Here is a 24646-nt window from a genome sequence, read left to right as displayed (position 1 = left end):
GAGGCGTGAGTTGTGGATGTGTACTCTCGGTCCGTCCCATTAAGCGTCCCGAAGACCGCGCGCGCTACTGCGTTTCAGTTCCGCGTACTTTTCGCTCCGGTCCACTTTTAGTTTCGGTTCCCTTGGCATATTTATATAATCGGAATTTGGACTTTTGTGAATCGTTCTCGATTGTTCCACGGCCGAATCGTGAATAATCTAAGAATCGGAAATTTTGCACACCTCTACTTGCCAACCAACCATATACTTCCTTTCAAGTTAGGCTTTGATTGACAGCTAAAGCTAGCCAATGACAATCGGGATGGGGGTGGTCAGTTTAGTTTATTCATTTTTTCCTTTCGGACACATTACAGTTTACATCAATCACCTCACATCATTTGCAACATTGACATCCGAAAGAAGGGCTGACGGGTAGAAGCCGAAGCTTATTCGAGACCCGTCCCCATCGACCCATTACTATAACGCATCAATCATATACATTATTTAGAATAGTCATTAATTTTTATCATTAACCATCCCATACTATCCCAGACACTGCTCGCTCAGTTCATCTTGAATGTCCGTGTGTAGATTGTGGCTAGTCCCAGTCATTTGGCACTGGTGAGTCGGTCCCCAGACGCCACCAGCAAGCCCACCCCGCCAGGCGAGCAGCCAAGGCAAGCGCAATTCTTCTCTTTCACCAGTAGGGTCTTCGCTGACCTCGGATCAGCTTTCACACATGTTGTGCTTTCCAGAAGAGTAGATCGGCTTGCATTCAGCCCATTGCTTTCAAGCAATTTCAGCACTCGATTCTGGTCAGGTAGCACCACTGGTTGCTAGCCTGTTGTGGATCTGATGACTCCTGTGCGCTGCCCAGCCTAGCTCACCCAGCAGAGCGGCCCACGCCAGCTGCATTCCAGGAACCAGACCACCAACCCCCATTTTGCGTATTGACAGCAGATTCATTGGAGCCACAATACAGCCTTATCATGTAGCCTTGACTGTTAGAACAAATGTCCAAACGGAATTCGAGCCAGACAATATTTAGATTCAAACGGGAACAGCAATACATGTTATCAATGCAGGTGTATAAACAAGAGTTAGCCTTGGCAAAGTCAGCAAATAATCATATACAACTCCAGCTTTGGGTAATTAGTGATGTTGTTGTTGTTGTTGTTGTTGTGATATTGTGAATTACTGTTGTCTCTCAAGCGCTGCCAATTCCTCAGCTCCTTTCACGATTCGTGTTTTTAGTTGACCAGAGTTATCTTTAGTTTGAATAAAAATTCGGCAGTCTTTTGTCCACGTGCTTTCGATAAGTCCATTCTTTCTCATTTGTCGAGCCTTTTTGGCGATGTCAGCATTTCGTTTGGTGAGGTTTTCGTTGATGTAGACATGTTTCCCACGAAGCTTGTGACGGTCTCTCAGAAGAGCAATCTTTTTCTTTCTGTCAACAAACCTGATCAGAACTGCCGGTGGTCGTGTCCCTCCAGTTGGAAGCGAAAAGCACATTTGAATGTGCGCAGGATCAACAGTTACAGTAATCCCAAATCTCTGAGTTGAAGTGTCACTTGCTGTTCCACAGTCTCGTTCCCTGAATATTGGTCAGAATCTTCCGTGCTCGTGCTAGCCGCAGCTCTCAAAGGGCCACGGCGCGGCTTGATCTTGATACCGGTGACTATCACATCGTTGATACGAAGATTTTGTTCCAAATCATCCATTTTTTGTTCCAAGGCAACAATGCGTCGATCTTTTTCCTGTGTCTCTTTCTTCAATTGCTGTATTTCCTGAAGAATTGGCTCAATGCTCTTCTTCATTACAAGTAATTCGGCAACCATTCCACTGAGTTTTTTAAGAGAAGATTTTATCTCCTCAATCTCGTCAGCTCTTTTTCCGCCAGGCATTCTGCAACAATGTAGTTAAAAATCCCAATGCAAATGTTACACAGACGAGAATGATGGGCCAAGTCATCTGTCGTGCAACATATTTACATTCTTTATTGTCTCAACTGTATCCTGTCAAAGCACAATAATACACCAGTTAAACAGTGTTCGCGGTGCGCGACCATGTCATGCGTCATCCTCTACTGACTCGTCTTCCTCGACATAGCTTGAAAACACTTCTAATGCAGCATGTGACAATCATATAGCTACCATTACACAGTTAAATTCACATACAGAACAGTTTCTTTTTCAAGAAATTACCATATGCATTTTACTCTGAAACAAACACTGAAATAACATTCATCAGTGGCTTTGAACCCTGTTCTAATTCACTATTATACTATTCACTTAACTATCAATGCCCAACGATATTTTCTATTGTTGACAGAACAATATATATATTTCCTCTTAATACAAAACACAAAATGTGGACAGCCACGGCGTCCATCACTGGCCAATGAATGAAGGGCGGGAGGAGGCGAGGAGGGAGAGGCGACGGGGGGGAGGAAGGGGGAGGGGAGAGGGAGCCACGGGGCACACCAGAGGCCCACCCGCCCCGAACCGCGCCACCGGGCACGGAGCAGCGGACCGCGCCGGGACGGCGCCGCCCCGGGCACCAGGGAAAGCACCCCAACACCGCACCCCACAGGGGGCCCAGGGAGCGGCCAAGACAACAACCGCTACAGAGCGGACAACGGGGGGGGGGCAGAACCACCCCCGCCCGACCACGGGGGACGGCGTCGAGAAAATTGACTAATTAGCATGCAGTAACACCAAGTGTTGATGCTTAGTGCCCACTAGAAATAACTCTTAAGGAGTTAGTGAGTATAGTGTCGTATAGTGTGGTGTGCTCGAGCCCACTAGCAGCAACTAGGTTCCTGACTATATAAAAATAAAACCAATCAGATACAAAATACCAAATACAGAAGCAGCGAAAACAGAAGTTGTAACGATGTGGTGGCTCTCGTTAACAGGCAGAATCTTGGCAGGTTTAAGTTGCCAAATTAAGATTAAAATATTCTATGTACATAGACCATATTTGTTTAAATCTTGATACTTGATTTTTATTTAAGGCAGAGATTTTTTCCATTGAGATATAATTTATTAGTAAGTTTAACCAGTGGTCGATATTGAGAGATTGTTTGTTTTTCCAATTGACAAGGATTATTTTTTTAGCAATAGTAAGGGCTATAAATATAGATTGGGATTGTTTACATGGTAGCTCAGTTATTGTTAAGTCACCTAGTAAACACAATCTTGGAGATAAAGGAAGCCTACAGTTTAATATATCAGCGAGCTTTTCCAAGATTTTAGTCCAGAAATGCAGCACTGGAGTACATGACCATAAAGCATGAAGATAAGTATCGGCAGTGTTTTGTGAGCACTGGAGACAAATGTCGGAGTCAGAGAGTCCCATTTTTTTCATCATATATTGTGTAATATATGTTCTATGAAGTATCTTATATTGGATAAGTTGCAAATTTGTCTGTTTGGTCATTTTAAATACATTTTCACAGATTTGGGTCCAAAAGTCTGGTTCCGGAACTATAGACAAGTCTTTTTCCCATTTTAAAGTCGGTAAATACGTTTTATTTGTGTATAAAAATAACTTATATATTTTTGATATTTTCTTTATTGTTGTTGGAGAAAGCTTTATAATATCTTTGGCTAAGACAGGCAGTTGGAGCGTATCCTGAAGTGTTGGGATTTGTTTCTTAACCATATTTTTAACTTGCAGATAATGTAAGAAATTTCCATTTTTTATTTCATATTTCTGGACCAAGTTTGTATACGATATAAACTTATTATCTGAGAAAAGATGATGAAGGTGTGTAATTCCTTTCTGCTCCCATAAGCTTAAATGGAACGACTGATTATTAAATTGAAAGTCGGGGTTATGCCAAATGGGAGAGAGCCCACAGGGCGCCAATTGGGAGTTTGTAATTTCTAATGCCTTCCACCAGGCAGTCAGGGTGGCGGCTATCATTGGGTTTTTAAAACAATTATGCCGTTTTATTGATTTTGTAATAAAGAGTAAATCTAACAGTCTAAGATTATTACAATCCTACTGCTCCAATTCCAACCAACAGTTAGTATCTCTGTTGGGTTGTGTCCATAGCACAAGATATTGTAGTTGATTAGCTATATAATAGTACATAAAGTTTGGTGCCTCTAAACCTCCTTTAGATTTACTTTCCTGAAGAGTAGATAGACTAATTTTAGCTTTTTTTTTATTCCAATAGAATTTTATGATAGCAGAGTCCAGCGATTGGAACCAGTTAGACGTAGGTTTAAATGGAATCATTGAAAATAAATAATTAATCTTTGGTAAAACTTTCATTTTTATAGTAGCTATCCGTCCTATTAAAGAGATCGGAAGATTATTCCAGTGCTCCAGATCACTACGGATACTGTCCAATAACGGTAAAAAATTTAAAGAAGTTAATTCAGTTAACTTTGGTGAAATTTTAACACCTAAGTATTTTAAATTACCTGTAGGAGTGTGGATCCTGACTTGTAGGATTCCATGAATTTTCTGTGATAGGTAATAATGTTGATTTTGTCCAGTTAATAGAGTAATCTGATAAGTGAGAGAATTTAGTTATTAAGTTAAATGCTTCCCCTAGCGAGATAGCAGGTTCTTCTAAATAGAGTAGTATATCATCGGCATATAGATTAATTTTATGTTCTATTGTCCCGGAGTGGATTCCTTGGATCCGTCTATCCTGACGTATAGCTAATGCAAGCGGCTCAATAAATATAGCAAATAATAAAGGAGACATTGGGCACCCTTGTCTTGTTCCCCTTTGTAGAGTAAAACTCTGTGATGTAATCCCATTGGTAGTAACTGTAGCTTTAGGAGAATCATATAATATTGAGACCCATTGAATGAATGACTCCCCGAAGCCGAATTTATTTAAGACAGCAAAGAGGAAGGACCAGTTAACTTTATCGAAGGCTTTTTCTGCATCCAGCGAAATAACAACTGCCTTTTTATCATACCGCTGTGACATACTAATCAAGTTAAAGAGCCTCCTAATATTATTAGTAGAATGACGACCTTTAATAAAACCTGTTTGATCGCTATGAATAATTGTCGAGATTACTGTCTCTAGTCGAGATGCCAAGGCCTTAGCGATAATTTTAATATCGGTATTAATTAGTGATATCGGTCGGTAACTTGACGGGAGGGTGGGGTCTTTTTCTGGCTTTAATAAAAGTTTAATTGCTGCTATATTCATATCTTGACGTATATCACCCTTACTTTTAATTTCAGTTACTACTCTTAGAAATAATGGAGCAAACATTAACCAGAAATGTTTAAAAAATATAGCCGGATAGCCGTCTGGACCAGGTGCTCTGCCATTAGGCATACTGTCTAAAGCACGATACAACTCATCTATAGTAAGCGGGGCATCTAGAATATCTTTATGTTCAATAGATAACTGAGGTATATTTAAGCTATTTAGGAATACCTCAATATGTTCAGGGTTAGGTCTATTAATTTCTGAGTATAGATTTCGATAATAGAAATCCAGAATTCACCTGAAAGAAAACAGATAAACACAAGTATGATATTGCTAGATTCTTGGAGAAAGGATTGGTCATTAAATATTCATCAACACCAGACAACCTGCAATACAATTTTGCACATAAAAACTTTGAGACACTTTAAATAAACCAAATATTAGCATACCAGTTGTTCATATTTAAAAATTAAAAGATGATATGGTGATAGAATGATATTAGACTTCAGTCATCATGTGAGGATAATTAAGGATACCTTGAAAGTTGATCACTCCACAGTCTTGCTCTGTATCCACTCTTGGCCGTCCACTAGCCCAGTCATTGAAATCAAAGGGTGAGCCATCAGTCCATAAAAAGTCTCCATCCTGAAAGACAAAGTCACTCATTTGTTATTCACCTAAAAATAAAAACTTCTAGACATTTCTCAGCACCATTTAAAAGCCTCCTCACATTTTATTCAATTTCACTCAATTGTGAAATAAACTCATCTGAGAACGAAAGTTAAAGATATTTAAGTGGCTCAGGAATAAACACGCTTAATTCTACACTGACTTTTTGTCAAGACGGGTTTTGGTCAATAGCAATACCTAAATACCTTAGTAGGTACTATTTGAATTTCTGCTAAAAAAAACATTAATTTAGATTTGTCTGGATTTAAAGCTTGCTTTAATTGTGTTAAATGACACTGCACAACATCAAAAGCAGACTGTAAAAATTTCACAGCTTCTTCAATCACCCCGGAAGAACAATAAATAACCTTGTCATCTGCATACAAATGCAAACAGGCATTTGACACATTTTGACAAAGATAATTAATATAAATCCGCATTCGTAAAAACAAATGATCCGCCCAGATTAGGGGCGGGATTTATTTTCCAAAAACCACTTCAGACAGCATTGACATGCACGCATTCAAATAAGCAAAAGCCAAATGTGGAAAGCGTTTGTTAATGTTCTCTTTTAGGGATTGTCTTTATATGACTGCTTTTGTAAATGTTCTCTTTTATCAAATGCCTTCGTATGTCTGCTTTTGTAAATGTTCCTTTTTAAAGATTGTGTTTGTATTTCCTATTAATTTTGGCACTCCTATGACTCTATAGAGTCACAGGAGTGCCAAAATTAATGAAATTAAATGTTCGGTTTTATCGAATGCCTTTGTATGTCTGCTTTTGTAAAAGTTCTCTTTTCAGGATTGTGTTTGTATTTCCTATTAATTTTGGCACTCCTATGACTCTATAGAGTGACAGGAGTGTCAAAATTAATAAAAATGACTGTTCGGGTTTATTGAATGCCTTTGTATGTCTGTATTTGTAAATGTTCTTTTATTGAATGCCGTTGTATGTCTGCATTAGTAAATATTCCCTTTTATTGAATGTCTTTATATAACTGCCTTCATAAATGTCTCTTTTTATTGATGATGTTTCTTTTATGGATTTCGTTTGTATTTCCTATTAATTTTGGCACTCCTGTGATTCCATAAACTTGAACCCTGTAAAGGACTATCGCTCTCACACAAGCTCGGTGTTCTTGCATTATTCGAGTAATAGCTTTTCATATTTTCATATTTTGATTCATTTTCGGTCACGTTTGGAAACATTACTGTACATTGTGAATAAAAAGCTGAATGTGAAAAAACAATTGCAAATGAAATCGAAGTTGCAAAAATTGCCCCCCCCCCCCCCCCAAAAAAAGGGGGAATCGCAATACAATTTTTTTTCTAAAATCGTCCAGCCCTACTTTTCAAAGTGCATTGTGGGTAATTTTGAGTGCATACTAGATTTAAAAAAAAAAAAAAAAAGCAGCTCATTTTACCATTTTATTTTAACTATAGTTTTGGACATTTGGACACCCCTACAAAATGGTGTGAGTGCTAAGTAGGGCACTATATAGGGAGTTAAGGTGCACATTCGCACACAGCCCTCAAGTCAACTGGCCGATGTATACCCATTTTTTGCTTTGAGCTAATACCTTTCAAATTGACGTAGGAGGAAACATCCATCCATCCATTTCTTTAACCACTTAATCCTCACAAGGTTCGCGGGGGTGCTGGAGCCTATCCCAACTGGCGTCAGGAAGTAGGCAGGGTACACCCTGAACTGGCAGGGCACACAGAGACGAACACGCATCCACACTCACACACACTTAAGGACAATTTAGAGCGCCTAATTAACCTGCCATGCATGTCTTTGGAACGTGGGAGGAGACCGGAGTACCCGGAGAAGACCCACGCGGGCACGGGGAGAACATGCAAACTCCACCCAGGAAGGCCAAAGCCCGGACTTGATCTTACGCCCTTAGCAGTGGGAGGCAGACGTGCTAACCAGTCATCCACCGTGCCACCCTAGGAATTCGTAACGAAAATACGATAGGGTCTATTTATGATTAGCAGTGCAGAATAAAACTACCACACGGTCGCTAACTAATGTCTCCGCACTTGGGCATATTAGCAACGTATTGCTATCCTCAATGTCATCGGATTCACGGGATGCACTATTTAAAGTTCAATGTCAGTCCCATTAAAAATGAATGAAGAAATGAATGAATGTGTTGATCTTTAACGTTTAATTGTACGAGTACTGTGAGTAATGTGGAACCTGATTTTATATACCCTGGAAGGTGTAATTTTTTAAGCAAGTTGAAATTTGAACAGTGTAAATCGGAGGTATTCTTTGGGAGTTGTTTGATGCCAAAAATATGAGGAGAATAAAATGATATAATAACTAGACTTCAGTGCCATCTATTGGCCAACACACGTCACTACATTTACTTTTACAAAAACACTAACAGACTTTGCACCCGCTATGGTGGCTCACCGGCCAGCAACTCCATCATCCGGAGCTTCAAAATGCATCTTTAACCCTACAGACTACAATAAAACTTCACAATACATTAGAAAAGAAGATAGTCTAACTGCCCATTTACCTCTTGATGGCTCCTGAAGGGTCAAAACACGACGGGACTTTTGCAATGCGGCTCAATCAAAGCGAAAGTGCAGATTGTTGATTCTTCCAACTGGACGATGGAAATCAGTCATTCAAATGACATTTAACCAAATGGATGTAAAACAGTTGAACAATGACTTTTTCTGAAATTAAAGTTGTGGGGTGGAAAAAAAAACAAAAACATTTCCTAAGCGAGATTCGACCCGATGAGAATATAGCTAAATTTCATCATTATTCATATTCTTGGTTGAAACAATGCCAAAAGGAGCTTAATTGCAACATGGCCTTGGCTGATCGCTCATACTCTGCTGCCACCTGCTGGCGGTTTTAGAAACATGGAACCTAATAACTACCATTGCTTGAAGCCCCCTGTTCATGTCAGAAGCTGCATGTCAAAGCCTTCTGTATGCTCTTGTGTATAAAAAAAAAAAAAAAAAAAAAAAAAAAAACGTAAACGTGTTTGGGAGTATAATGCACAGTATTAAACGTTTTTGGCGTTTGAGTGTGAATTACTAATTAAAAACTTCATTTTGGATCAAATTATTACATAGAGCAGCTTTAAATAATTATACTGTACAATGATTGCTATGTGAAATCGAAGTGGTGCTAAGTGGCGGGAATCGAATGCAGACTTTCCACGTGCCAGTCATTTGTTTTAACCACCCGACTATTGTGGACATAGAAGTGGCTGTGACAATGAATGTAATTGTATTGAGTAATCGAGTGTACAAGTATTTGTATTTAAAAGTGTCATCTGATGCTGAAAGGTATTGCTGAATGGAGACACATGCGTTTAATCATTTCAGTGAAAATATGGATTAATTAAAGCTGGGAAAAAAAGTTCATGTCAAATGACATTTAATGAAATGGATGGTAATTTATTGTTTTATGACTTATCTGAAATTTAAAAAAACAAAAAAAAACAAAAAAAAAAAAAAAGAAGAAGAAGAAGAAGAAGAAGATTGCTCCAAGCAACATTTGAAATCACACATTGGATGGCCTGGCTAATGCCTGGGTATTTAATAAAGTTTGAAATGCAGGATGAGCATCCCAGTATGACAGTGGCTTTTATTTTTAGCCAGTTTTTAATTGTTACAGTTGCTGTGAGCTACACCGGAAGTGGCGATCCACAGTGATCATGTATTTCCATTAAATGTGAAAAAGGTCCATTTAAGATCAACCACCTGTTTAAAAAAAAAATAAAAAAAACATTACACATTTTACCTCAACCCGGTCGTACAGTCCAATCCAAGAAGGTTGAAAAGATCCAGCCCCTGCCAGTATCAGGTGTCGAACTACTTCATTTTCGAGAGCATTGTGGATTGAAACCAGATTTCCACCAAGAATGTTGCAGACAGTCTAATTGGATGAAAACAGTCAACATTAAATCAACAGGACCAAAATTTTTTAATTTGTACAGTATTTCATTTGCAGAAGACTAATTTGTGGTGTGTCACCAAATATACATATATAATACAAATATATAAATATATGTACCTCGGCAAAGAGAAAATTGATGTCCTCATTTTGGAAGATTAAACAGCGGTTGTCCAACTGAGTCCAGCCATGAGGGCAATATTTATCTGAGAACATTAGAAGACTGGTTAGGAGTTGCTGCCTTACAGCAAGAATTATTTTGAATTTAGACTGTACTTTCTTTGGGGGATCTCTTCTGCATGTTCCATTTGTGATCATGTGGGTTTTCTCTACTCTGGCTTCCTCCCTAAAAATGTATACCGAAGCTACCTGTGTCTTTCTTACACCTGCTGTTACATACTGGACTGCCTCAGAGGCATCATGGCACAGCCTGTATCTCCAATCCTCTGTGGTTCGGTAAATAGCAGCTTCCTTCCATTTTGTGTCCGGCGTTCTTATGCTTCAGTAATGAGTACATTTGTGCTGTCTTTTAGGCTGACCATTTTTAATCTTAATCATAGAGTCTGAATTGTCCATCTGTGTGAATCTAAGCATGAACGATTGTTTTTCCTGTAAAAGTCAACCCTGTCATGGAATGCTTATCAATCCAGAATGAATCCCACATCTTGAACAAAGTCACACAACTTAAAACCCTTCGGCGTTATTGTGACCGGTTTTCGGCTTTTGATGGTTCTGACCAAGTCATTTCAAAATAAGATAATGCCCAGGGGTTTTTAAGACAGTAACATAAGACAGTTACCAACCTCTCTCTATGGCAAAGGCCCACTGTGAGAAAGGAGGGGAAAAAAACTGTAAATCTTTTATCACATCACTGTAGAAAACACTCAATAAGAAAGTGTGGAAAATATTACATGGTTTTACTTACAGTTCTTGTGAACATTCCACAAATGCCACCCAAGACCAAGACGAAGTGAAGAACAATTGTCATCTGTTTAATGAGGGTGGTTGAGGGAGAGAAACTGTTATGACATTAGATATATTTGTTTGGATTTAAAAAATACTGTTCAAATAAATGTAGGGAAAAAAAATAAAAAAGTTGACATGACATTGAATTGAGAAGTATGATATAAATCTCCTAAATGTTACCTTTGCTGTTGTGACGCCCTATGCTGAGCAAATAAACTGAGGCCAACAAAGTGCAGGATTTAAAGATGTTTACCAATTGGCAGCTGATGATGATGATGATTACTACTTGCCTGGTGACATTCTTAAAACAATGAACAACAATACATACCAACTGCGCACTTGCTTTGTCTTCACATCACTATAAAACTAAGCGTCAAGGTGTGGCGAAAAGAGAAGTCATGCCAACAAAGAGCAGCATCTCAAGATGTTTAACAATTGGCAGCTGATAATAATAATTACTACTTGCCTGATGACATTCTTAAAACAATGTACAAAACATACCACCTGCACACTTGCTTTGTCTTCACCATCACCATAAAACAAAGTTGTGTCTTAAGAGAAGTCATGCCAATTTTCTTTTTGGTTATACAACTAATTGGATTTCATGGATTTTATTTTTTTTGTTTGAATTAGTTAAATTAATTATATTTCTCAAAGACTTTAATAAGTTGCTCCCTTTTGGCACCAATGACTTTTGTGACAAATTTAAAATAGGACTGGGAAAAAATGTACATGCTGTTAACTGTATGTTGATTGTCCAAAAGGAAAAATGAACAAATAAAAACAAAACAAATTAGTAATTTATTCACATTTGCTGTTCATGAGCTACTCCGGTCTCCTCCCACATTCCAAAGACATGCATGGCAGGTTAATTGGGCGCGCCGAATTGTCCCTAGGTGTGCTTGTGGGTGTGGATGGTTGTTTGTCTCTGTGTGCCCTGCGATTGGCTGGCAACCAGTGCAGGGTGTGCCCCGCCTACTGCCCAGAGCCAGCTGAGATAGGCGCCAGCACCCCCCACGACCCTTGTGAGGAATAAGCGGTCAAGAAAATGGATGGATGGATGGATGGATGGATGGATGGATGGATGGATGTTCATGAGCTTCCATCAAAATACAAACAACACAAAGTCTTCCAGGTGAGCCAAGGACAACATTTCAAAAAAAACATCTCTAGGAAAGTAAAAACTCCAACCTGAATAGTTGGGGAAACAAAAAACAGCATCCTGCCTTCATATATGACAAAACAGATGCAAACTTAATAAACAGAAATTGCAGTTCACCGCTACGCTGATAACAAACAGCTTTCAAACAATTCACTGGCGTGGCTGGTTGGGAGGAGAGGGAGATTGGCTGGTTTGACTCCTGGTGTCACAGGTCTTAAAGGGGTTGAGCCTCCTTTTCCACCAATCGGGAAAGCAGAATGTTCAGCGACCTCGTTGTCATCAGATTGGATACACCTGTACAAAGCTGCAGCAGACATATGAGCTCAGCCATAACAATAAGTGAAGTGCAGATCTCAGCAGCGTGGTGTATTATGGGTAGGCTGGTTAGTAGCATACTTTCATTGAAAATTAATGGGATCCAACAGGGGGAGCTCTGATTTGGACTATTTGAACCGTTGGAAAGTTTTTTTTTTTTTTTTTTAAATCTATTTTAAACATGTATAGCATGTCGTTACTGAGTGCCCTGTGCCGAGACAGTACAGTTAAGCATATTTAAGTGCTTCATATTTGGCTGAATGTGTGCACGTTAGTGGGAGTCAGAGCGACACCAGGACACACACCCACAAGCTTACATCATGTAAGCCACATGGTGGTCTCCCAGGCGGAGAAGTGAACCCACGCCAACCGGCACCGAAGGAAAGTGACGGTTGCACTGCTCCACCTGAGGGGGTCAATTGCGTAACACACGATGCACGTCACCACATTTAATTAATATTCACGAGTCTAGAAAGGGGGCGGCACGGTAGTCGAGTGGTTAGCACGTCCGCTTCCCAGTTCTGAGGTCTCCGGTTCGAGTCCAGGCTCGGACCTTCCTGGGTGGAGTTTGCATGTTCTCCCCGTGCCCGCGTGGGTCTTCTCCGGGTACTCCGGTCTCCTCCCACATTCCAAAGACATGCATGGCAGGTTAATTGGGCGCTCCGAATTGTCCCTAGGTGTGCGTGTGAGTGTGGATGGTTGTTCGTCTCTGTGTGCCCTGCGATTGGTTGGCAACCAGTCCAGGGTGTCCCCCGCCTACTGCCCAGAGCCAGCTGAGATAGGCGCCAGCAGCCCCCGCGACCCTTGTGAGGAATAAGCGGTCAAGAAAATGGATGGATGGATGGATGGATGGAGTCTAGAAAGGAGGGTCAAACTCAGCGGGCTAGTCATGCTTAGACGCATGTAAACAGTCTACGAGCGAGATGTCTGCTGAGATAAACCTACGAATTCTGTCCAAAGATGATGTCCCTGATGCCAAATTTACTGGTATATACGTTGAAGAACATACGAATGTTCAGCTAGAGATGGTTTGAGTTCGAGGGCTGAAAAAGGCTGGAAAAAGAGTCAACCTGATCCAGAGTCGTGCCTCGCCAACATTAAACAATGGATGTGGTTTAATTTTTTGCTTCTTAACCCAGATAAAACCGAGATGTTGCTTGTCGGTCCCGCCTGTCATTGTCATCTGTTTACAAACCGCTCTAAACCTCGATAAAAATGTACTATTAGCCAAACTGACTCCAGTAAAAAAAAATCTCTGCGTTATTTTTGACCTAATTCTTTATTTTCAAATGCACATTAAAAATATTACTAGAACTGCTTTCATCCATCTTCGTAATTTTGGTAAAAATTTGTCTTATTTTGTCTGATGGTGATAAAAAGATTATAATTAATGCATTTGTTATGTCTCGCCTCGACTACTGTAAGGTATTACTTTCTGGTCTTCCCATGACCGGTCTTAAAAGTCTGCAGTTAGTACAAAATAATAGCCAACCTGCACTGGCTTCCGGTACACTTGCGATGCGATTTTAAGGTTATTTTACTTACATACAAAATATTACATGGCTTGGCGCCTTCCTATCTCGTCGATTTAATAGTATCATACGTTCCGACACGAAACATTAGTTCACAACATGCTGGCCCTTTGGTGATCCCAAGAGCCAAAAAGAAGTCCGCAGGTTCAAGAGCGTTTTTGAATGGGACTCCAGTGCTCTGGAATGCCCTACCCTCGGAGGTCCGAGCTCCTACCTCTGTAGAAACATTTAAACCACCTCTTAAGACTCACTTTTAATTCAGAAAAAGCCCTACAGCTAAATTTTTAGTCAAAAAATAAAAACTCAGGAGGTAAGCATTAAGCAAAACAGGTCCGAACAACGGTGGCAAAGACCTTATAGCATTTTTCCTCGTCATTCATTATTATTATTGTCCGGCAGTCATGCCAGGGTTAAGTTTGAGTTCATGACCTGTTAAGTTGTGTTCATGACCGTGAGGTCAAGTGTCTATTATGTACTGATGTAACAAGTGTCTGTTTTGAATTGATGTAACTTGCATCTAGTTTCAACTGGTTTTAGGCTATGTGATGTCAAGGGCTAAGTGATGTCAGGAATCTTAACTCCCTTTACCTGGTCAACAGCCAATCAGATAATTCCATGTCAGTCCTGTTACCCACATGTCTAGCCACAACCAATCAGATCGATTCCTTGTCTATGTAAGCCTCCTGAGAAGTGTGTGTCTTTGTCGGATGATTACTTCTGTTACCACTGTTCCTCTGTGCAACTCTCTTTGCTTCTCATCTAGTCAAGTTTGTTCCACGCCTCTCGATGTGAATAAATAGTTAAAATCTTATTAGTGTCTGTACTGTAAACTGAGTTTTTTGGGGGAACTAGGGAATTGAATTCTGGGTAATTCAATGGTCATCAGCTCATCACTGGTGGGCACAACAGGTTCAATGTACCGTTTGCCCTGCAATGAAAGCACATTAAAATTTTTAGGCTTAACAAGATAAGACAACATTTATTTTCCCAAGAGTCAAGGTGAACTGAACTAAACCATAAACCTTGACCATAAAACAGATATGAACTGAGCTATGGATTTATTTGTATTTTTTAGGGCCACGCTCTCCGATGCATTTCCTTTGTGGGTGTGAGTGTTTAATTACAGGTTTGAAAATAGATGTGTCATAATTTTTACAAGCTGCATGCCCTCTTACTAATTAGCAGCTGCAGTCAGGTCTACAATGCTGTCAATGAGTTCATCGCATTCTGCTATCTAGAAGATCATAGTTTAAGTTTTTGACAGCCAATTCTGTTTTGTCTCTTTTTCAATTGCTGACGGGGAAATCCGTCACTAAGTGCGCTGCCAAACAGATTGCGCCACAGTGCGCCAGTGTTATTTGTGCGTATGTAAATTAGGTAATTTGCATACATTTGACGCAAAATATGTCCACCCCAATGCAAATGAGACTCATTGATGTACAGCGTCTAATTCACTAACGCCAGCACAAATAGCCACACCGCGTTTGCGTGACGCAAATAACGGTTTTGGAAAGCATGTATTGACCTGCCGCAACCTCGATCCCGGGCTCATGACAGCAGTGCATGCCATTTGCAGCACAACATCCACTGCAGATCACGCAGAGAGAGAGAGAGAGAGAGAGAGAGAGAGAGAGAGAGAGAGAGAGAGAGAGAGAGAGAGAGAGAGAGAGAGAGAGCGAGGGAGGGAATTTCCTGTGTTGGTTTAGGACAACACAACGTAACCCGGGCTGATCGGCAATGGCGGGGAGGCATTTATTTTACGATCATTCTTACGTGCCAGATGGATACTGTACGGCGTACGCCCACACCAACCTCTAAAAATAGATTCTTAAAACATAATCGCACCAATAATTTGTATTTTATGAATGAATGACATCGTTGTCATCCTCTCTGCTCTGTACAGCTTAATGGCGCTCTAAACGCTTACTCTCGGTCCAACCTCGCTTTCTGATAATGTCATCTTTCTCACAACTGTTACTATAACAACCATGTTGTTGGCACAAATCCATTGCCATGTGTGGTAAATCAGGTGCAAATTTGCTCCAAGCTGTCAGTTTTGTGGGCGTGTTTGCGCCGGTATATGATTAGCAATATGCTTAGTGAATAGGTGGGTAACTGGGCGCAGACTGGGGGTACAGTTGTGGTGCAATATTTCGCGCTATTACCGGACGCAGCGCATTCTTAGTGAATATGGCCTATTGTGTATTTTAAGGCTTGGCCCAGACCAAGATATCAATATGGATACATTTGGATGAATGAATAAATGTCATGTCACCTTGAGCACAGAAAACGTTTTTTTTGTGTGTGTGTGGAAGCTTGTGTGCATCTGGCAACAGATCATTTTCAAGCTTCACTTTTTCATCCACAGATACACACAAGATAAATAAGTATAGTTACATAGGCCTATTATGAAACACAATCTACACTGTATTATACCGGTACAGCTTTACAATGACATTGGGCAGCTGATTCTCACTTATAACCGAAAATTTATATTTTGATTGTGAAGGTCCATGTGACATGACAAAGGCAGTTTTGATTGACTGTTATATCTGCAACAACACGGCAGGGGGGACCATTGTACAGTCATTTAAAAAGAAAGCATACATGCTTTCCAATGGTAGGTATTAAATGTGATGGCAAGAAGCATTGTTTAAACCCGGAAACTCAAATTAAAACACCTTTTGTTTGATTTACTTTGCAAACTGCCCAAGGTTGTGGGTTCATTGCCTTGCTCAAATACACTAAGGACAGCGCTCTCAAAGGAAACCGGCACCTGTCCAGTAAGCCACACCAAATTCCATATTTGAGCCCATAACAGGGCTGAAGCGGTTCCTGTTCCAGTACTTAGGGACTGCTGCCACCTGCAGGAGTTAATATGATTGTGACTATCTATGTTGCCTCCGCCCAAGTTAACTGGAATAGGCTCCAACCAACAATAATGTGATTTAAAAATGTGTGGGATTCTTCAATGTCAAGTAATAATGGAAGTTTCACATTTTTTCATTTCCATGCCTTGATTAAAAAACAGGACATTAAAAAACTCTAAAGGGATACTTGACTCATTGGGCCATTTTCAGCAGAAAAATAGTTAGTATTTTGTCTACAATTAATGTGGTAACTTCATTATTTTTCATGTACAATTAATACCTTTAAATAGTATTTTCTCTACTTGCGGTCGACTGATGATGACAACACCTGTCCTGAGTTGTTTTTTTGTTTTGTTTTGTTTTTTACAATTGCTTCAGGATGAAATACAAAACATAACTCTTCACGCAATTAGCACAACCATGCATACGAGATGCAGAATATCTCACATCCTGTGCAAAAGGAATCACTCTTGTCAAAACTCTCAACACATGTATATAAACCATCTTATGTTACCATATGACATACACACGTGTCATTAGGTTTAACTGTGTTTGAACCAGTTACACACTGCAATGTTTAACTTAATCAACTTTGAGCTGTCACTATAAGCGAAGTACACAAAGAAAGTACAAATACACAATATGGTAAATGAATCAAACACAAGATCAATGCTACATACTATTGAAAGTAGGATTTATTTGTCTTCATATAACCAAACTCAGTCAATAGAGACAATTGCAACAAAACGTCCAAACACTGTAAGATTGAATGTAGTCTACAGTCAAGTAAAAAAGAAAGAAAGAACTGAGTGATCACCTAATGGGATTTGAACAGTGAAATTCATCCACATTGTAGGCAATATCCTTATTGGCTTTTTTTTTTTTTTTTTTTTTTTTTTTTTTACTGCATTCTCTTGTTGGAAGATCTGTATGACAGATGCCAGTGTAAATCTCTTCTGACTTGTAGTCTAGCCTCTGTGTCAATCTATGATTGGTAACATTATCAACTAGTGTCGCACAAATTTCATTTGACAAATGTGGTCCTCTTCTTTGAGGACGTTCTCTTCCTATTTTGGGTTTTTCACAACCTCCTGCTCATCCTCAACCAATTCCTCACACTCACTTTTCTTCATCTGACTTCTTCCATTTTGGCTGAAAGCAGGTGAACTTACCTACTGCATTTTTGTGGCGTTCAAACCTGATCGTTTTGTCTACAATAAAACAGTCATGTGTTATAACAGCTAATGGACGCGTGTTTAATCAACTGGTTCATGCGTGTGGTGATTTGTCAGTCAGTGCTTTGGAATTGCAAGGAAGTGTCATTATGAGATACTTCTGTGTCTGATGGATATATATATATATATATATATATATATATATATATATATATATATATATATATATATATATATATATATATATATATATATATATATATTCACAAATATTAAATACCTTACTTACTTAGTCGTGAATTTCACTGTTCAGTTTCCTTTTCTACTTATTGTGTACAGGTCAGTAACTGACATTTGCCGTATCGCTGCCAAGTGCTAAAAAGCTGTATTGTAACTGAGCAACTCATTGATGCATTGAATTCATAACATATGCTCTGTAATTATTTTATGCAGCCCAAGGCCGGCATGCGAACGGTGTGGCTGCATGGTTAAGAACCACTTATTTAGACAATTCACATATGAAATTATGGCCCCTCTTTGAGTCATGGTTTCACCCTGGCCACCCCAGTGAAAAAATTTTGGCTACGTCCCTGCGTCGGACTGAGTCTTAAGCAGAAATTGTGTTTATGGTTTAGTGAAACTGGTTGAGGGATTTGGTAAATGAGTTAGATGTTGTGGTAACTTTGTCTCAGGTACCAGAAATTGTGTGTTAACAATCGATAAAAAATGTAAATATTAACACTTCCATGGCCACTTATAATGCCACGAAAGACAAGTCTATTTTTTCCCCATCTATTTCTCTAAAAAAACAAGACAGACTTTTTTTTTTTTTTTTTACAGAGAAATCCAAGTACATAAACAAGCATATAATAGATTAGTTATTTTCATGACGAAAACAATGAATGACAGGGGCCAGTACAACAGCCACTCCCTCTTATCTCGTATTTCTCTCACTTATGTGCTTTCAAGACTTGTGTCTGTTTCACTTCTTTTTGTGATTTCCTCTCAATAGTGAACTGGAAGAACATTATATTGCTTAACCACTAGAGGGAGTATCCTCACCGCATATGTTACTCTAGACCAGGGGTCTCCAAGTTCGGTCCTCGAGAGCCCCTATCCAGCCTGTTTTCCATTTTTCTCTCCGCTAACAAGCTAAAAACAACAACAACAAGCCACTTAAAAGAAATTAGATAATAGAAAATACTAGTTCCTTTGTTCATCTTTCAGGATTGCATTGTGGGTGCAGAATGGTTGATGTCTGAGACTAAAGGTTGTATGTTAATTTCCCAGGTCGCCCATGGTAAAAGATTTTTTTGAATTGTTAGACGTAAATGTGCTGCTAAAAAATAACTAAAGTGTGCACACAATAATATTTCGTGTATGAGGTTATTAACAAATTATAGTTAGAGTAATCAATTGCATTATTGAAGACTAAAGAGATAATTTTCTTTTTGTGGTTAAATATACCTGTCATACCCATTTAATTGTAGGTCTACCTCCATTTAATCACCTAAAGAAAAATGTTCTTGATTACTTAATTACTGATTTTTCAGAGAAGCCCATTGAGCTGGCTCAAAATTTGAGAATAGCATTAGCAAGGCCAATTAGAAAAAGTTCCTCTTTCCTGTATTACCTCGCTGAGCTCCTGCACCTCTACACACCTGTCCAGTGCCTCAGGTCAGCAGACCAGACACAACTGGAGGTACAGAGGACAAAGCGGAGGCTTGTGGGGGATCGAGCCTTTACAGTTGCTTGTCCCTACCTTTAGGATGACCTTCCGCTAAATAATAGGTCATCATAATAGGTAAAAATGCGTGTGGGGAGTTGCAAATGCGTATATGGAGACTTGTGTGTAGCACCGACCACCAGGGGACGCTAGCGTCAATAAAGGTTCCTTTGTTGGCTGCAATCTAGCCCAGCAGTCCCCAACCACCAGGCCGTGGACCACTTTGGACTGGGCCGACGGGCAGCACAGTTGAAAGAATAAAAAATAAAAAAAATAAAAAAATACTGTACTCCCGGTTAATTGATTAGCCGAGGCTTTTAAAATGTTTAATTTTGAAAAGTGACCGGATTCTCTCTGTTTACGACGGACTCTTGATGCATGTCAAGATGAACAGACAAGATGCGTTCACCAATCGCCACACTATTGTGTATGTAGATTAGGGGTGGGAGGAAAAAAATCGATATCGCAATATATTGTTGCACTCTCTGTTGCAATAAATTATCGATACACTGACGGTAGATATTGATATATAAGTTGAGTCCAGTTGTGCAGTGTTATAAATGTTTATGCACTTTATTTTGTCTCACTTTACAATGTTTACAGTTAAAAGGCTCAGAGGCAGTGAGGCACTATGCAGAACTTTGTACATTGTACAAAGTTTTGGCATTGAATAAATGCATAATTAGACATTTTCCTTTTTATGGGCTTTTTCAGTCACATATTATGATATGTTGCTAAATTTCTTTTGACAATATATCAAAAATCGTAGATATCGTGTATATATGTATATATATATATATATATATATTTAATATAGCCTTCATATAATTTGCGATTTGTGATGTTTTAGAAGCTAATTATAACGGTAAACAAATTTGTCTCTTTCAAATGTGTATTTTCTCTATGAAATGGCTAACAAATAATTACACAAAATAAAAAGTTAATTTGAAAATTAATATAGAACTACAACTATTTTATCTGGAAAAACAAAACATTCATGTATGTATGCATTATGCAATAGGAATGCATTTATTCAACCCTAAGTGCAGTAGTGCATGAGGATGAGGTAGGTGAACGGTAGGTAAAATTATATGCATTGACATTTTGTCAACCTTAACTAAAAAATAATAATAAATAAATAAAATAAATAGACAAAAGTACATGCAAGTTTACAGAATTACTGGTATGGCAGCAAACCTTGCGGGTGCGTGGCGGGTGCCGTGCCGCCCACATAAATAAATACATAATTAAATAAGCTACGCACATTAGCGTGTTGTGTTGTGGCTTGGTTATGGCCGACAGTAACTTGCGTTACAGTTATTTCACGGTTTGGCTTGATCATTTCACAAACGCTAGAGTATTAAAGCTTTGACTGCACTGGGCATCGTAGAGATTTCTTTGAAAACTTACAAGTTAAAAATAAAAATACTTATGACACACAGACTTGAAAACGCCCACACCCCTACTGCGGTGAAACTCACGTTTAGTGAAGTCCATTTTTGTCAATCAAGCTGTGGCCGAATATCAGTGACATCATTATACAGGCGGGGAGGGACGCATACTAGAAGAGGCGACAGCTTGGGAGGATGAAACATGGCTCACCTCCAAATGGGCCATTAACTTGCAAAAACCCAGGTCATGTCCAGAAAAAGGCTGGTTGTCTAGTGCTATGAATGCCATAACTTTGGCGTAATGGCTTTAGCCTTTTCTTTTTTTTGTAATCATTCACTCACTCACACAAGCTTACCTCTTATAAGGCACACATGGCCTCCCAGTCGGAGAAGCGAACCCAGACCACCCGGCACCGAAGGCAAGTGACGGTTCCCCTCCTCCACCTAGAGCCCTTGCTGTTGCTGCCTTGCTGGGTTGTTAGCTTAGCGCGGTTAGCTTAGCCGCATTTGCTGCTGCTTCACGTTAGTTCAAAACGGCTTCGCCGCGATGACGGATTTTCAGGTGAGCAAAAGCCTTCTTTCCCCCTCTTAGAATCCTTGCTGAAAATGCTTCAATCTTCTGCCATGGAGAAAAACGACCACACTGGTGAAGAGGATGTTAATTGCTACGTGCTAGTTTGCTACTACAGTAGTGTGGGCAAAGCTTCGGTTATGCCAAGCGACGCGGGCCAGTCTACGAGAGCAAGGCGTGCGATAGATGACGTAATCAACGCGACGTGGTCTATTGTGGACTGCTCCCGTGGCAAATAGTCTACAGCAGGGGTGTCCAAACTTTTTCCTCTGAGGGCCACATACAGAAAAATAGAAAGCTGCAAGGGCCACTTTGATTTTTTTTTTTAAGTTATTTATTAACACATTCATTGCCAGACCAGCAAATAATGCATCATTTGACGTCTTTTTCCGTCAATGGCAGTGAATGAGTTAAACATGGTAAAAATCAATGAAGCAATTATAAATTGTTGATATAATGTACAGTTACTTATTGAAAGCTGCTAACAGTCACAAGGCAAATAGTGACCCCTGTGTGCCACTATAATAGATATGCCTCTCCACTGAGCAGCTGTTGAATCCCAACTTGACGTTCTGAACCACAACAAGAACAATCGGTCGTCAACTGACCACACTTAAGAACCATTAATCTAATGTGACGTTTTCACAAATTGAACCTTGACACTAAGCAACAAGTGGATGAAACTATTTTTTATTTCTGAAACTGAATTATTAGCTGCAAATTTGTGTCTTTGCGTAGCTAGAAATGTTTAATCCACCATCTTTTTTTTTTTTTTTTAAACAGCATTGAAAAAATATTTTTAGTATTTGCCGTGGGCCGCTAAAAAAATATATGGCAGGCCGCAAATGGCCCCCGGGCCATAGTTTGGACACCTCTGGTTTACAGACTTTAAATCTATCGGACGTTTTTATCGGCTAAAATGTACATTTCTTGGGTAGTCTATGTATTCTCATTGTGTACACTGTAACCATGGAAGTGAGGATAATATGGAAGATCTAAGTCAGGAGGGAGGGAGGAAAATGTGTGTTTGTGCGTGCGTGTGTGTGCATAACAATGCTCTGTCTCAATCTGTCAGCCATTCTGACACTGAGATCTATCTTGTGGTGGGCAGGAGAAAGGAAATCAAAAGAGGGGACAGTAATTAAACTTGTTGGTGGAAGTTATGTGTGGTGTCTTTCTGTTTAGATGAATGTATTTGAGTCAGAGGCTTTATGTTTTGTGTATGTGTACATGTTATTGTTCATAACCTTTGTTTTACATAGGTGCATTGCACACACAATCATGTGTGTTGTATTGTGTCAAGTCATATTTATTTATATAGCGCTTTCAAACAGCCTTAGCTGTCACAAAGCGCTTTACAGAAACAACAAAACTAACAACATAAAAGATTAACAGCAATACAATACAATCACAACAAATCAACTTTCTTCCATTCCTACAACATAAGATTTCTCAAGATTTCTCACAATAAGGTTTAGTTTTGATTGAATTTGACACTGTCAACAATATTCAATTTTTTTAAAATGTAGTTTACAATAGCATAGTAATAAACTGCATTAACATTTTTGTATGTGATTGTCAAAATATTAGCCACGGCCAGACCCGTCACCAGAAAGAAATTGTAGGGGGGACATTACCTTTTTTTTGGGGGGGGGGGCACACTTTATCAACCTAAATCTAATGTTCATCAGGTTGAACAGCGGCATTGTGACAACTGCAAAAGTGTTCAGAAATATTTTCTGTCACTTAAAAGCGGCAGTTCGTTCTGAAATCTAAAAGACAAACTGAAAAAAAAATGTGTAGTTCATTTTGCATTTATTCAACTCACAAAGTTCATTTGAAACAAATCCACTCTTCACTTCTGTAAACAACTATGTCCGAATGAATGACTCTGTGACCCAGCCCCTTCTATCTGGAATTGGCGAGCAGTTGCCTTCATTTGCGTGTTGGATTAGGGCTGTACGATATGGACAAAATTTCCTTTCATTTTTGTCAGACATCTCTATTCTTTGATCTTTGACTCAGCATGAGACATCACATCATTTTACTTTTTTTATGGTGCCTTCTGTATTTTGTGTTATTTTATTTCTATACTTGTACAGATTTATTTATTTTTTTAGTATTTTATTTGCGTGTATACTTATCTACTTATATTTACTCTAATTAATTTTATTTTGTGTTATTTTATTTCACTTGTGTCTACTAAAAGACTAATTTCTATTCCATGCACAGCACTTTGTATGCAGCAATGGCTGTTTTAAAGTGATTTAGAAATAAGGTTGAGTTATGTCGATGATATACAGAAACAACATATGGGTTCAGTGAAAAACTAAGCAGAATATCAATCCAAAAGGATGTGTAAAGTGCTGTTTTTGTTTATTAGAACTTAGTGACAGTCATCAACATGAACAAACTTGGCAATAAAAAAGAGAATTCAACTCACATTGTACTGCAACTGCTTTAGTGATAAATAATTTTATGCTCCTTAGTTGTTGTTGTGTATGTGTGACTGCTTGGGTCTGTTAACAGCATACTGTGTATTGCTACAATTCATCCGTGCTGTGTGGCTTGACTAATTAAAATAAAAGTTTGACACTCACTTGTAAACGTAACCAGTGGACTCAGGATTCCCATTGATGTCAACTGTGTCATCCTGGATCGAGGTTTGGCATTTGGTGGCTTCCATTAAAGCGGCACGACGTGCTCACTGCTCAGTCTTTGTCCCAGCGCCAGCCGGCAAATGCGCACTATCTACCCGGAAGTAGATTTGGCTAAGGCACGTCTGCAGAGCGCGCGTCTCCCCCCACCCCACCCCATCCCTCCTGATCCTGATTGTCATTGGCTCGTTTAGTTGTCAATCACAGCCAAACTTGAAAGGAGGTATGTGGTTGGCTGGCACGCCATGCTTTACTTAAAACAGAAGGCGCAAGTTTAGGTGACTGATAGGACGAATAGTTGGTGAGTCATCTTGCTAGGGCGGGCACGGCTGACTGACAGGGCGGGACGGACCCCCAAGGCCCGCCCATGGCGACGGGTCCGGCCACGGCTCTCAATATGGGATAATGTTCTACAGTATCACTCACTTAATTAATCATGAGTATATTTCAAAGTGAATAACACTCTGACTGTGTCAATGTCAAATAAAAAAAAATTGCTTTATTAGAAAATG

General features: G+C 39.4%; 1 protein-coding gene across 2 annotated transcripts; it reads right to left on the bottom strand.

The window, feature by feature from the left end:
- Positions 1-830: 830 nt before the first annotated feature.
- LOC144001564 (galactose-specific lectin nattectin-like) lies at positions 831-21980 on the bottom strand. Of its 2 annotated transcripts, XM_077496016.1 has the most exons (8): positions 21263-21980; positions 11927-12201; positions 10695-10757; positions 10573-10594; positions 9890-9975; positions 9617-9751; positions 5707-5815; positions 831-1884 (listed from the first exon to the last, which is right to left on the bottom strand). In XM_077496016.1, the coding sequence occupies exons 2-8, from the start codon at positions 11954-11956 to the stop codon at positions 1844-1846; spliced, it is 486 nt and encodes a 161-aa protein (XP_077352142.1). In that variant the 5' UTR covers positions 11957-12201; positions 21263-21980; the 3' UTR covers positions 831-1843. The 2 variants fall into 2 exon arrangements, with proteins under 2 accessions (XP_077352142.1, XP_077352141.1); XM_077496015.1 differs by lacking the exons at positions 831-1884; positions 11927-12201 and adding an exon at positions 5133-5468.
- Positions 21981-24646: the final 2666 nt, after the last annotated feature.

Source organism: Festucalex cinctus, chromosome 14 (genome assembly GCF_051991245.1).
Source record: "Festucalex cinctus isolate MCC-2025b chromosome 14, RoL_Fcin_1.0, whole genome shotgun sequence".
NCBI classification, from domain to species: domain Eukaryota; kingdom Metazoa; phylum Chordata; class Actinopteri; order Syngnathiformes; family Syngnathidae; genus Festucalex; species Festucalex cinctus.
Note: the sequence above shows the minus strand (reverse complement) of the source record. Positions and strands in the feature narration are given on the sequence as shown.

What these genes read in the sequence shown, in the direction of transcription:
- LOC144001564 (XM_077496015.1), bottom strand. Translation starts at nt 10,757, where the DNA reads ATGACAATTGTTCTTCACTTCGTCTTGGTCTTGGGTGGCATTTGTGGA. An exon ending in GACTGTACGACCGGGTTGAG is followed by an intron (nt 5,816 to 9,616) that starts GTAAAATGTGTA and finishes TTTGTCTTTCAG; the next exon opens with GATGGAGACTTTTTATGGAC. An exon ending in TGGAGTGATCAACTTTCAAG is followed by an intron (nt 5,469 to 5,706) that starts GTATCCTTAATT and finishes GTTTTCTTTCAG; the next exon opens with GTGAATTCTGGATTTCTATT.